At 28.5% G+C, this 13,491-nt stretch overlaps 4 protein-coding genes across 4 annotated transcripts; 2 read left to right on the plus strand and 2 right to left on the minus strand.

Moving 5' to 3' along the window:
• Positions 1–52: 52 nt before the first annotated feature.
• LOC143186710 (uncharacterized) lies at positions 53–1,429 on the minus strand. Its single transcript, XM_076390466.1, has 6 exons — positions 1,389–1,429; positions 1,188–1,303; positions 966–1,082; positions 787–868; positions 517–703; positions 53–457 (listed from the first exon to the last, which is right to left on the minus strand). Exons 3-6 carry the CDS (start codon positions 1,032–1,034, stop codon positions 244–246), a joined length of 552 nt encoding a protein of 183 aa, XP_076246581.1. The 5' UTR covers positions 1,035–1,082; positions 1,188–1,303; positions 1,389–1,429; the 3' UTR covers positions 53–243.
• Positions 1,430–2,069: 640 nt separating this feature from the next.
• LOC143183175 (dynein intermediate chain 2, ciliary) lies at positions 2,070–5,242 on the plus strand. Its single transcript, XM_076384645.1, has 13 exons — positions 2,070–2,165; positions 2,228–2,335; positions 2,417–2,618; positions 2,692–3,023; positions 3,093–3,176; positions 3,243–3,429; positions 3,500–3,661; positions 3,732–3,875; positions 3,935–4,041; positions 4,169–4,346; positions 4,428–4,659; positions 4,737–4,970; positions 5,042–5,242. Exons 1-13 carry the CDS (start codon positions 2,070–2,072, stop codon positions 5,217–5,219), a joined length of 2,244 nt encoding a protein of 747 aa, XP_076240760.1. The 3' UTR covers positions 5,220–5,242.
• A 546-nt stretch (positions 5,243–5,788) lies between these two features.
• On the minus strand, positions 5,789–8,853 carry LOC143186632 (ribitol 5-phosphate transferase FKRP). The gene is made up of 3 exons (XM_076390368.1): positions 8,274–8,853; positions 7,936–8,193; positions 5,789–7,681 (listed from the first exon to the last, which is right to left on the minus strand). The coding sequence occupies exons 1-3, from the start codon at positions 8,736–8,738 to the stop codon at positions 6,914–6,916; spliced, it is 1,491 nt and encodes a 496-aa protein (XP_076246483.1). The 5' UTR covers positions 8,739–8,853; the 3' UTR covers positions 5,789–6,913.
• Positions 8,854–9,172: 319 nt separating this feature from the next.
• On the plus strand, positions 9,173–12,143 carry LOC143177065 (N(G),N(G)-dimethylarginine dimethylaminohydrolase 1). Its single transcript, XM_076374836.1, has 5 exons — positions 9,173–9,560; positions 9,768–9,870; positions 9,962–10,059; positions 11,364–11,459; positions 11,546–12,143. The coding sequence occupies exons 1-5, from the start codon at positions 9,303–9,305 to the stop codon at positions 11,798–11,800; spliced, it is 810 nt and encodes a 269-aa protein (XP_076230951.1). The 5' UTR covers positions 9,173–9,302; the 3' UTR covers positions 11,801–12,143.
• Positions 12,144–13,491: the final 1,348 nt, after the last annotated feature.

The following is a 13,491-nucleotide window of genomic DNA, read 5'->3' on the forward strand; positions in this document are numbered from 1 at the left end:
ATTCCTATTTGTTGCAAACTTTAATATCTTTTAGTTTTACAAATTATGTGATATTTCTTAAAATAAAATGCCCTGGTGTTGAATTACATAATATAAATATTTAATATATTTGGCCTGTATTTTTTACATACATACTTTTTGGCTGAATAATTATATGAAATTTCAAAACAATAAATTAATATTCAGTAACACATAAAAAACAATTAATATGTAACATACTTAAAGCATATATATAACAGTGAGTTATAATATGTGGCACTGGCAACGAAGGCATTCTCCAGTACATCCATACGATTTCATAAATTTTAATTCTGGAGATGATTGTGCTGGTCCTAAGTTTAGAGAATCCTCACTTTCTTCGCTGAGTTCCTCAATACTAAATGTATCAGTCAGATCCTGTTTGTGCTTTGAAGAATCTTTTGATTTAGATATTGGAAAGAGAGTCATTTCACCTTCGCTACAAATTAATATTATTCAGTTTCAAATACTAATATTACGCATGCACACTCTCTTTACCTTTCACTATCACTGTGCCAGTATTCAACAAGAGGAAGATGTTCTTTATTTTTATTTGGTACTGGAAGCCTTTGAATTGATATGAGACCAGCGGTGCCACTACCACCGCTGCATCCTTTATCATATTTTGGTAGCTTTATGTAATCTGAACTACGTTGAATACGTTTTGCCTGTTCAATTCGTGCTTCTGTTCAGAATAGAAAATGTATGAATAGAATTATATAAAACACTACACTAAGAAATAGTAAAGTAATATATTAATAGTAATACCAAGCTTCTTTTGTAGCTGCTTTGTAGTAGAATTATGTTGAGAAATTTGTGTCTGATTGCTGCTACAGCTGCTGTCACTCCCCTAAGAAAATATAAGATATTTCACATATTTTAATTATGTACTCATTTTTGTAAATTTTTGAGCACACAATAAGCTACAATGTGTGTTATATATTTACCAAAAAGAGTCTTTCATCTTCTATATGACTAGTAGCTTTAGGATCACTATCAATTCCACTATCTTCCATCACAAAATAAAGTTAATATTAAACTAAAAACTTATTCTTTCATCTCATCTGAAATAAATCATAAAACTTCTTCAAGATGAATACTCAAAATTTGCTAAACATAACCATGTACAAGTTTAATAATTTTTTATAAAATAACTACAAAAATGATACCTTTTATCATTTAAATATTTAATAACAATGCACACATTCCACTTATAATTAACATACTGTCACTTTTTGTACACAGGTACTTTAGTACAGGTACTTCAAAAAAATAATAATTTATTCTGGAATATAATATATTGTACAAATAACACTTTTTATTGTATTAAGATATTTTAAATAAAGTACGATTTTTGAACATTTACTCACAAATATTTTCAAATTATTCTGACTTATCTACAAGTAGCAAGCATGCTTACATTATCATGCTATGTCCTATTATTGATTTTCTTTCACCTATATAACCACAGGAGATATCTGAATATTGCTGCTTACTATGCTTATTATTTCAAAAAAATACACATAAATTTGTAATTAAATATACTATGCAACATTATCAATCATGATTTCCTATAAATACAACATGTACTATGTATTATATTATTTTGATGTAAGAACATTTAGATAAAAAAAATACCTTAATTAGGACAAAATTTTAAAGATTTATGCGTTTTAAAAATATTAATACAGTAAATATAATAAATTACTACATACTATAATATAATATTTTGTCTGAAACAGATGTTACTCGAATACTACTATAGCAACATAACAAGTTTCCTAGGAAACCATAAGTTATTTCTCCCGGTTTTCTAAAGATAAATGGGATATTGTAAACTTCAATTTATTTTCCAATATATATATTGATTGTTTTACAACTACAGTATTTTTAATTTGCTGAATATAAAAGGCAATATTTCATTTTTAAATTGTAAGAGTTTCCTTGAATACATTTCTATGGAATGACAACAGGAATTTATAGCAAAAATATTTAACTATTTAACATTCCTGTCTGCAGTTAGGTAATAGATAATACACAAAGTTAGAACAATGAGTCCACCAACAATGACCAAGAGAGCAGCTTCTAGGGTTTTGGACCCACAGAGAGATTTATCAAGAGTTAGTATTCCTGCTTTAAATGCATTTGTTAAAAAAAATAATATACTTACATTTAGAAAAATTAAAACTGAAGTATCATGTGTATTTAGCACACAGGCAGCTTCAAAAGCCGCATAGATTTAGGTGGTGGTGACATGGATTGGCTACGTGGAAAAACTTATCTCAAGCCAGATGACCAGTTACAGTTAACAGAAGCGGTATGTTTAACTTAATGTTCTTAAACCAATTGTATATAAAATATGAACTAATGCAATATATACCATGACATAAAACTGCAGGAGCTACAGGAGGAAATTGCCAGAGTTCTAAGTACTCACAATACAAGGATTCCAGATTCCTTGGTTCAGTGGTCATGGAAATTAAAAGAATTCATAAGACTACCTCCTCCTCCACATTTAGTAACTCTATTAAATGTACAGGGAGCAATACTACACAAGGATTCAGAAGAAGCAAAAATACAATTAGCTGGTGGACTTGTAGGTAGGATTTAATAAAACATAAGAACTGTTTCTTATATTTCTATTTTTTGATAAATGTACCATCTTTTTAATAGTGGACAGTCAACATGAAATACCTGTATTGCATGAGGATGAGGAAGAAGAAGCTGAAGAAGAAGAAGAAGGAGAGGAGGAGGAGGCTGAAGACATGGCAGAAAAAGAAGAAGAGGGTAAGATAACTATGTTTAACATAATTGAAATTGTTTTAAAATATTCTGTAATTACAGAGGAAGCAAAAGAAGCTGAAGAAGAGGTGGAACACAAAGAACCTGAACCTGAAACTGAAGCAGATGATGAAGAAATAGAAAAAGCAGTGAAACCTAAAAAAATACCAAATCAATTTAACTTTTGTGAAAGGGCTGCACTTACTTATACAAATCCTATGCGAGTATGTTTATACAGACTAAAATTTAATAAAATATTTCTGCATTTCATTATGTTTGTATTAATTTTACAGGAAATGAGTACACAAACCGTTCCTCCACCAACAGCAATGTTTAATACTCATGTATTTCAATGGACAATCTTTGATGCTTATCAGGCATGTACTTTTATATGAAATTAAGTCAATTCAAATGAATATATATATCATGTTGTGCTATTACAGAAAGATTTTGCTCAACAACAACGTGAAAGAGAGAAAGAAAGAAAAATTCCGCTAATACAACCAAAAAAAGAGGATTTAAAAAAGAAAGCTCATACAGAATCGATGGCAGTAACATTAAGAATGTTGCAAGCTGCAAAAACATTAGAAAGGATGGTGAACCAAAATATTTTTGATGATATATCACAAGGTCAACATTTGTGTTATCAATTTTTTTCACAGGCAAATATTCAATAAAAAATTTGTGTAAATATTTTTAGACTACAGATACTGGGATGATCCAAGTGATGAATTTAAGGATGGAGAAGGTTCGTTATTACCTTTATGGAGATTTAGTTATGAAAAAACTAAAAAACATGATGTCACAGATTTATGTTTTAATGGCAGATATTATGACTTGTTTGCAGTATCTTATGGAACAAGTTAGTATGCCATAATAGATTTATATATGTTGTAATTACTTATACAAGTAATATATATGTATAATTTCAGTGTCATTTAATAGTGCGATAACAAATGGAACAGTATGTTTATTTAGCTTAAAGAATCCATCATATCCTGAATGGATCTGTCCAACAGAATCTCCAGTAATGTGCTTACATTTTAGTGAACAACATCCACATCTTCTAGTCATTGGTAAGAGATTAAAACACTATATTGTTATAATACTATTTATACTATCTTTCATGGTTTAGGTACTATGGATGGTGCTGTAGCTGTATACAATGTAATGTTACCACCAACAACTCCACAGTACAAGAGTAATGATGTTATTCAAAAACATGGAGGTATAGTATGGGAGGTTCGTTAAATACTAGTGAGATTATAATAAATGTGTAACAAATTGCTGTCTTTTACCTACAGCTTCCTGTTTACCTAAAACTCTCTTATCTCATTTGTTAATACTTTTGCTATATGTAATGTTCAAGGTACGTTGGGCACCAGATACAGAAGAAGGTAATTTGGCATTTTACAGTGTTAGCATTGATGGAAGAATAAATTACTGGATATTAAATCAAAGTGATCTTGGTCTGACAACTGTGATGACTCTCTTTCTAGATCGACCTCCAATACCGGGACCAGATGGTACTATGATCACACTTAAAGGTAATATTATGCATCACTATACATCATCATCTTTCTGATACTAATAAATAAAAGACAGAAATATATTGACACTTTTTTCAGGGTGTGGAACATGTCTTGCATTTCATCCTGCAGATCAAAATGTATTCTTAGTAGGAACAGAAGAAGGAACCATTTATAAATGCAACACCGCATATAGTAGTGTTTATATGAAAACCTATAATGAAGCTCATAATATGCCAGTGTACAGAATAGTATTTAATAAATTCAATTCTAGTATATTTGCAAGTTGTTCGGGTGATTGGAGAATAAAAATATGGGAAGATAACAGAATGTAAGTTACTGACTGTACGACTATTCTACATAATAATGTTTATTGTACTAGTTCATTAAATATTTAAATGTTTATAGGGAACCTTTATTTATGTTTGATCTTGGTGTCCCAATTGGAGATGTTCAATGGGCACCATACAGTTCAACTGTATTGGCCTGTGTCTCAAATGATGGAAAAGTTACTGTATTTGATCTAAATGTAAATAAATATAGACCAATATGTAGTCAACCTGTTGTGAGTAAAAGGAAAAATAAACTTACTAGACTAGCATTCAATAATGAACTACCATTCATTATAGTTGGTGATGACAAGTAAGTATTTCTTTAATGCATATTTTAACATATTAATTCACTATTATTATTTTTGTGTTTAATGTTAATAGAGGTACAGTAAATACACTGAAATTGTCGCCAAACCTCAGAATAAAAGTAAAACCAACAAAAAAGCAACTGCATCTAACACATAGAGATTTAGAAATAATGAAATTAGAAAAATTATTAAGTTTTGTTCGTGAACCAGCTGTATTAACACCACCTAAAGATGTAAGGTCAGTGTCATAATCAATCATGCTTTTAAAAAATGAAAAAATTTATTGTATTCAGATTACTTTTTGAAATAAAATCTATATGAAAACTCAGTTCTTTATTACTTATACAATGTGTAAAAAAAATTTCATATTTAAAATCTTTTCTTGTAAACATCAACATTTTATTAACATTTGCTATAACAGAAAATACATGGTAATGTCTAGATTTTTATAAATAAATTGGCACTAAATTTAAAATACATTAAAAATATTCCTATATCTTACACATTTGAACTTAGATCTAGATTAACTATAACAATGGTTTTCTAGACTACAAGCAATTATTAACCATTATGAAACTACTTTAATATATGATTTTGTAAATAGAATTATTTATGTTAAATTTGTTGCAATTCCATATATGTAATAGTAATGACATAGTTTTATAATAAAAGGCTACTTTTAAATAATTATTTAGTATCTCAGAAATTGTTTACATTAAATATGTATGCATAATAATACTAGCTATTATTTAAAATGTATGTGTAAAATTTGATATATTTAAGCAAGAAGAATAATAAATAATCACTGTATATAAATATTAAAACCCTTAATAATAATAATAAAAAACATAGAGAATATGAAACTATACTGCAGTTGCAATATATAATCGATAAAAAATTTTTATGTATATATAAAATACTGAATTCAATAACATAAATACTTTTTTCCAAATATAATATAAAATATGAGACTTATGCAAATCTTATTTTCTGATATTTCAATTGTAAGCACTGGCTATCACAGTGTCTGTTACCCCCTTCAAAAACACTATAATTAATATTATATATAACATAGCAAAATTATAATGCACAAGTATTTCTTATGCATCATACTAAAGCAAATATTAAATATGAAATAATATGATTTTTATTTTAAATATCCTTCAGATGAATTGCTTTTTAAAAGGAGATTATATATGTATAAAAGAATAATATATTATAATAATTAGTCAATAAATAGCTGCTATAATTTATATAAATAATTATGTTTTTCTATAGCAATACTTATATATGTCATAGGTATTCCCATAAATAATATTGGTCAGATGTACTGCAAAAGTTGATGAAGTAAATTTATAAAAACACGAAACTGTGAATAATCTTTGTGTTTTTGGCACATTGAATCATTTTATCAAATCATTTGCACAAAGTTTTAAATATCATATTTTAAAATAGATTTTTTTGTAACTTGTCAAAGAACAAGTTTCAGTATAATGTTTAAAATAATCTAATATCTTGTTAGGAACTTGTAATATCTGATAATTTACTGCTAATAAAATAGAAAATAAATTAATCTTTAAATTATGAAAAATTAATCATTTAAATGCAATGAAAAAATAAGTCAATATTTAGATAACTATTACCAATTTTTATGCCTGTACCAAAATCCTAATTTAGTTAATCCTCATTTTTCTATTATAATACAATTGCATCAACTTTGATAAAATTTCGGAAAATAATATTTTTTATTCAAAAACTCTACAATACAATTCTAATTTAATTTTTTATAGAAGATATTAATTCGGATATTTAAGACAGTATGAAAAGATTGTAAAACTTTAGTATATGTATAATCATTGATTATATAATTTAAATTACATATTAATAAAGATTATTTTATATTTCTAACTACATAATATTTACTACTAATAGTTTAATATAAAACTTAAAGAGAAATCTTGCCAGGGAGTTCTGGATTTTCTATCACACCTTTAAAATATTTCAATTCTAAAAAGTCTCTAATATTGTTTGGACATGGCACTTGTCTACCAGCAAATTCAATACTTGACATTGGATGAAGAAATTGTTCTGGAAAATCCTTATTGTTTAAAAACCATGTATCTTTAACCATAGAACCATTTCTCGCATAAAATGGGAGTATGTTTGCATTTAAATGATTTATTTTTGAATATTGGACTTTAAAAAATTCCCCATCTGTTGCTTTTTCCCAAACAAACCCATGATTATCAACAATGGGTTTGTTCATAGCTTTAATTAACCATGGTGATCGATCAAGATCATCACGATTTATTCCTATTTGTACTTCATGATCCCATGGTAGAATATCACCATTTCTCATAGCACCAAGTAAAGAATTCCCTTCTAACCAAAACCTGATACCAACTTCTTCTAATTTATCAAACACATGATGAGCAACTTTTCTCAATCCTGAGAGGCAACAAGGTGGTGTATATCGATTCTGATAAAGATAAGATGGAACACCATTTATTACTGAACCAAAACACCTACTACTCTCTCTTGAACAACCATACCAGTCTATGGAATTGGAAGCTCTAATGACCTTCTTAATTCCCAACTTTTCAAACATTAATTTTTCACGGCTTTTATATAATTGTTGTACTTTCCACTGAGACTGTTGACTCTTGTACAACAATTTTCCCTCATTCAATTGATAATTTGTCAATATGTGTATCTGGCAACATGTAACAAATCATCTAATGAAATGAGGTTCTTAATATATTACGATATTATTAGCAAATAACAAACACAATAATTATAAAATAAAAGAACTGATGTGTGATACATTTTACAAATGCAAATAAACATTTTGAAAGGTTGCCCTCCAACAGATATAATAAACATTTTCTTGTAATTATATATAAAACAACATAAAAAAATAAAAATGCATAATAAATAAAAAAGTAAAATTAAACATAAAGTACGAACCTTTGCACCAATTGCAGCAGTTTGAATATACAAAGCATCTGTGAAAGGTAACAGAAAAGGGTCACTCAACTTCTTTAATAGTCTTGTCTCAAGCATCGTTGCATGCTTCCCACTAACTGCATCACATTCAGTACCCACAATATGTGAGAATTTCAGAGTCCACTCTTTTAGTTTTAAATCTATATCAATGCAATTCAGAGTAACTTTCCCTATTGGAACAATCACCATGCCTAATTTTGATGCTTGTGTCACAGTTTCCTGTAACAAATTAAAAAAATATGTATTAATAATTACATCTTTACTCAAAAAACTATGAGAAGATAATATAAGTTCTTTACTTGTATAACTTGCTTGGTGGAGAGTCGACTAGCATCAGGCAAAAATAAAACATACTTTGTACGGACATAGTACAGTGGATTCCTCTCATCATAAGATTTATTAAATTCAGGTTGTAAGTTTATTAACTTAACATTTTGCATGCTTTCATTCGCAAAATCAAGTTCCAGTGGAGGATACGGTAATTCATTGGATACTATTAAAATTGGCATAGTAGGAAAGAAACTTAATACAGATTCCACTGTAGAAGCCACATCGTTCTCAAACGTTTCAAATTGTCGTACAACCACGGTCACCAATCGAGCTAATCGACGATGAAGCTTTTGCGGAGGATCCGGTGTTACCATGCTTGGTGTCAACAACCGAAGCGTGTTCTGCGCTGCGAATAACCTCCATATTCGATGCCATATAATGATATTACCTAACAGTGCAAGCACTAGCAGCGTTCTTACAAATTTAAGGCGCATAGTTATCGTATATGCCGTAGTATCATTGTATGTCAAATTTTCATTCACATAATTCCCATATCATAGCACATCTAAACGTTTGAACGTTTGACAGACCACGATACTCCCTGCTACATGCTTCAATTTAATTCCACTTAGTACTGCCAACCTAACACTTGCCGCACAATAAAACGTAGAGATATAACCATCGATATTTATTCATAATTCATAAATATAAGTGAATTTCAGTGCTCAAATCTTATTCCATGAGAAAATTATTATTAAAATGAGCAATTTAAAACACCGTTTAACACACATCGCAGTATCATTTCAAAATTAAGGCTGATTTCAATTCAATATTTGGCGGGAAAATCTAGTAACATTGAGAAAGTGAATGTTGAGAATACTTCTTCATTGTTGTTTTTACATAAACGTCAAACTCGTAAACTCGCCTCCATTTGTGGTACTCGGCGTTCCGTTAGTCGAGAGGCGAGATTCATTCGGTGGTTTCTAGGATAATTGAAGAAGTTGGAAAACATTGAAGATCAGATCATTAGGAAAAGAATATTGTTTCGCCGATAAGCCATGCCTCTATATGAATACACTCATGCAGTTTTATGCAGAATTCCTCTTTCGCTTCGTACAAGAGGCGAGGTCAATTTAGACGAGGCTAGAACGCAGCATTTGGCACTGGCTCAATTGTTGCGAGAGCTCGATATCGATGTCGTTGAAATGCCGCCGGATGAAAATTCGCCGCTTTGCGTCTTCGTAGAAGATATCGCTGTTGTCTGCAATGGTATCGCTCTTATAGCACGACCTACCGAACCATCGCGCCTAAAAGAGGTACACTTGTCATATCTAACACTTGTTGACAAACATTTTATAGTTATTAAATTAGCGTTTGCAAAAACTAGTAGTACTCTCATCTGATATGTATTTGCATTGCTTGTGAGAAGAAATCTGTGTCTACAATTGAATATTTTACTCTTGCATGCCGGATTTAACAGCATCAGTGTTTAAGTGAATAAATAGGTGATGATCTAATTTCAGATTGAGACAATTAGAGCTGTTTTAAAGAAGGAGTTGAAGATACCACTTATAGAACTTGCAGATGAAAATGCACGTCTAGATGGGGGAGATGTTTTATTCACTGGTAAATTTTTATTTGTAATATTAAATAGATGAATTATTATTTTAAATTATTGATGATGTAGATAATTATATTCCTTAATTGATCATTCCAGGACGTGAATTTTTTGTGGGATTATCTCATTACACAAATGAGGCAGGGGCAAAAGCTGTTGCAGCAGCATTCCCAGAATATCCTTGTGCACCTATTAAGGTATGTCAAACAAAATTTTTAATGTAATGTATTTAATTATACTTATTTGCTTTTTAAGATGTATCTTGAACTGTTCTTTGAACTGTTTGTTGAACTGTTTCCAATTTTTAAATATAAAATTGTTCTGTTCTACGTATTTTTAGTACTATAGTACAAGTCCATTACTATGTGTAAAACATTAGATTAAAAAATGAATGTGATCACATAGAATATTAATGTATACATGAAACAGAATGCAATAGGTATAGTGATTTGTAGAAATGAAAAAGCTAGGAAAGTGCTTTGTGCTTCAAATTTTAGAGTATTTTTATGATTTACATATATATTGTTATGGGAATAATTTTTCTATTTTATCTTAAATTATTATTTAATAGATATATAAGTGAAACTAATACTCTTATCATGACCCACCAATTTTGTATATCATGTATTCTTTAATTATTTTAATAACAAATTTTTTATTTGTTATTTAATATTAATGAAACTAGTTTATATAGTTTATAGTGCATATAACTGATAAAAAAGTATAAAAATCACACGACTTATCTTTTTCGTGTTGATTCAAGGTGGGTGATGGTGGTGAAGAGGTGATAGTGGAGAGTCTTACCTCAGCCCCACTTCAGGTTTGGGTGTATTAGACTGACTCTCTTTTGCATACTTGCAATTCAAAATGAATTTCACATTTTAGAAATACAATTTAGCACAATTTCAACAAATTTCTCTGTGAATAAATATTCTACACTGCAAATCTTAACAAAATGCTTTCAGATAAAGAGTGTTAAGGTGCAAGTTATGGCTTATTACAATTTTGCACATACATACACACATCTACCCAAAAAATATCCCTTCACTTGCACATGTATGTAATTAATTGCTATATTTATTTGCATAGATACGTCATATTATTGAGTTTTTATTATGACAAAGATATAATTGAAGTTACACTGCATCTATTATTAATCCTTAGAAAATACATAACTTAAATTAGTATATTCCAAATTTTGTTTTATAATTATTATTTTTCATCCATGAAATGCCATAAAAAGCTGGTTATATTTAATACATTTCACTCCTTAGATCATGCATCATGCCAAAATGAATAAAAATTGATTCATAATCAAAGTTATTTTAAATTGTACGTATAATTACTGTAATAAAAATTATAACCTTTTGATAAATTGTTCTTAAGATAATGAAAATATTAGCAGTACAGTATAAAATTGAAAATAATGTTAATTTATGCATTTAATACTGTAACTTTTTAGTTGTTTTATGCTAAATATATATTTTTCATTTAATTACAGGTTGCTGAATCTAAACGTCTTAAAGCTTTACTTACCATGGCAGGACCAGACATTATCTGTGTTGGTGCTGGAAAAGAATCCCAAGAAGTGTTGAAGGTATTGTTTTATTGATTTGTCTTTATATTAATCAGCAATATTACTTCTGTATGGTTTTTTATATCTTTATGCTGTTTCTTTTACAGAGAATTGAAAGGGAGGCAACATATGGTTATCAAACATTGACTGTGCCTGAAGATGCTGCTGCTAATGTATTATATGTTAATGGAACGTTAATTCATCGATCAGAAGATGAAATTCCACAGTCGTGTAAAGTCTTTGCAGAGAAAATAGAATTTCCAACCAGATCATTACACATGTCTGAATTAGCTAAGGTCAGTTCTGGTTTATCTTCCTGTTGCTTATTGGTACGTAAACCGAGACACATTCTCAGTATTTAAACCAAAAATGTAGCTAGCAAACTCGTTACTTTGCTAGTGTCGTTTAACGATACGAATTGCAAAATTAAGATTTCCCATGTTTCTAACAAGAAATATTAACAAAATGCTGTGCAAAATATCTATGAGATTGGCGTAGCATTTACGTCGCTCTAAACCATTGAAAATTCCTTAAAAAAATTGTTTTATAATTATTTTATAAAAAAAGATGATCTTACTATATAGAAGAGATATAATTAAAAAGAATAATATATTTGATTTCCACGTATTTACAGTAAAGATAATATATTGAAACTAATAATTTATCTAATTTATAGAATTTTATTACATGAAGTCATAATGTATATCTTGCCATTTCTATAAACAAATCTTCTTTGTTATTTTTTTGAGTTTATTATGACAGCATTTATAGATACATAATAATATATTAATATTTTTAACTTTTTAATAGTTTCAAACATATTCTATAATTGTTTTTTATTTATGATTTTATATTTTATGCTTTATGCTGAGAACAGACAATGAATCTATATATCAAAATGTAATAGTGATTAATATTGCACAAAATTTCTCTGTCTTAAGAATTTATCACATTGAAAATGTGATTTATAAGCTATGCAAGTAAATCAAAAGAGTTTTTTAATATAGCACAAGAGAAAGTAAGGATATAATTATAATAAGAAAAAAGTCAATATCAATTAATGTCTTCTACTTTTGATAATTTATGTCATATAATTAGGAATCAATTAGAAATTAATTATCAGTATTCTGGCACCTTTAAATGCATTTGCTACTAGTCTATAAAAAGTTTTCACCTAACCATTCAAATAGAGCTCTTATAATTCAGTATATACTGTAATGTTAAAAATATATAAAAGCACTAATAGTTGAGAGTTACTGTGCTGATTCACATTAAAACAAAGTTACACAATTAAGAGTCTAAACAGAAAAAGCAAGAATTCTATATAAATGAACTTAATATATACACAATATATATATTATGGCAAGCTTGAAATGTTTCAACAAATTCTATAATGTCTATAGAATATTAATGCTACTCCTAGTGACACAATGCAATGCGTTTTTAATATTTTTAAAAAATGATGACAATATTTACGTAATTTTATTAAATTTTGATACATTTTGATATACATATTTTCGTGGCAAATCAAGTGTTCCCTTTCATTTCTATAATTTTTTCAATCACCTTTTAATATGAAAGTAATGTAAGAACATGGTTCTATGACAAGTATTTTATAATTTCCAACATTAGATTTAGTGGTGTCCAGTGTAATTTTTGAAAAAAATTTTCCAAAATGTATGAGACTATGAAGTTGTAAAAGAAAAAAAAATATATGCTAGACGTTATAGTCTACTCGTTATTCATTAATTCCCATCCCGCGTCAACGAAGCACATACAGAAATATTCAATATTAACTTAATTAGTAAAATAGTTAATTTATTCAAAAACATTCTCACAAAAGTCAACATGTTAAATAAGTGATAAATTTAATATACTGATTGAAAACAAATAGGTACACACTGATTATAAATCTAGGACTAGTCCTCTTGTTAAGCTCTAATTGGACAAAATTTATATTTGCTTATAGTTATTCAAAGCGTGTTCATTAAAAATGTTTTAGCTTAATTTATAACAATTTTGAATAATTGTAAGCAAATATATCGCACAAATT

This window comes from Calliopsis andreniformis, chromosome 1 (assembly GCF_051401765.1).
Source record: "Calliopsis andreniformis isolate RMS-2024a chromosome 1, iyCalAndr_principal, whole genome shotgun sequence".
Classification (NCBI taxonomy): domain Eukaryota; kingdom Metazoa; phylum Arthropoda; class Insecta; order Hymenoptera; family Andrenidae; genus Calliopsis; species Calliopsis andreniformis.

What these genes read in the sequence shown, in the direction of transcription:
- LOC143186710 (XM_076390466.1), bottom strand. Translation starts at nt 1,034, where the DNA reads ATGGAAGATAGTGGAATTGATAGTGATCCTAAAGCTACTAGTCATATA. An exon ending in AAGATGAAAGACTCTTTTTG is followed by an intron (nt 869 to 965) that starts GTAAATATATAA and finishes ATATTTTCTTAG; the next exon opens with GGGAGTGACAGCAGCTGTAG. An exon ending in TGGCACAGTGATAGTGAAAG is followed by an intron (nt 458 to 516) that starts GTAAAGAGAGTG and finishes ATTAATTTGTAG; the next exon opens with CGAAGGTGAAATGACTCTCT.
- LOC143183175 (XM_076384645.1), top strand. Translation starts at nt 2,070, where the DNA reads ATGAGTCCACCAACAATGACCAAGAGAGCAGCTTCTAGGGTTTTGGAC. An exon ending in AGTTACAGTTAACAGAAGCG is followed by an intron (nt 2,336 to 2,416) that starts GTATGTTTAACT and finishes ATAAAACTGCAG; the next exon opens with GAGCTACAGGAGGAAATTGC. An exon ending in TACTATGATCACACTTAAAG is followed by an intron (nt 4,347 to 4,427) that starts GTAATATTATGC and finishes CACTTTTTTCAG; the next exon opens with GGTGTGGAACATGTCTTGCA.
- LOC143186632 (XM_076390368.1), bottom strand. Translation starts at nt 8,738, where the DNA reads ATGCGCCTTAAATTTGTAAGAACGCTGCTAGTGCTTGCACTGTTAGGT. An exon ending in CCACCAAGCAAGTTATACAA is followed by an intron (nt 8,194 to 8,273) that starts GTAAAGAACTTA and finishes AATTTGTTACAG; the next exon opens with GAAACTGTGACACAAGCATC. An exon ending in CTGCTGCAATTGGTGCAAAG is followed by an intron (nt 7,682 to 7,935) that starts GTTCGTACTTTA and finishes ACATGTTGCCAG; the next exon opens with ATACACATATTGACAAATTA.
- LOC143177065 (XM_076374836.1), top strand. Translation starts at nt 9,303, where the DNA reads ATGCCTCTATATGAATACACTCATGCAGTTTTATGCAGAATTCCTCTT. An exon ending in AACCATCGCGCCTAAAAGAG is followed by an intron (nt 9,561 to 9,767) that starts GTACACTTGTCA and finishes ATCTAATTTCAG; the next exon opens with ATTGAGACAATTAGAGCTGT. An exon ending in ATCCTTGTGCACCTATTAAG is followed by an intron (nt 10,060 to 11,363) that starts GTATGTCAAACA and finishes ATTTAATTACAG; the next exon opens with GTTGCTGAATCTAAACGTCT.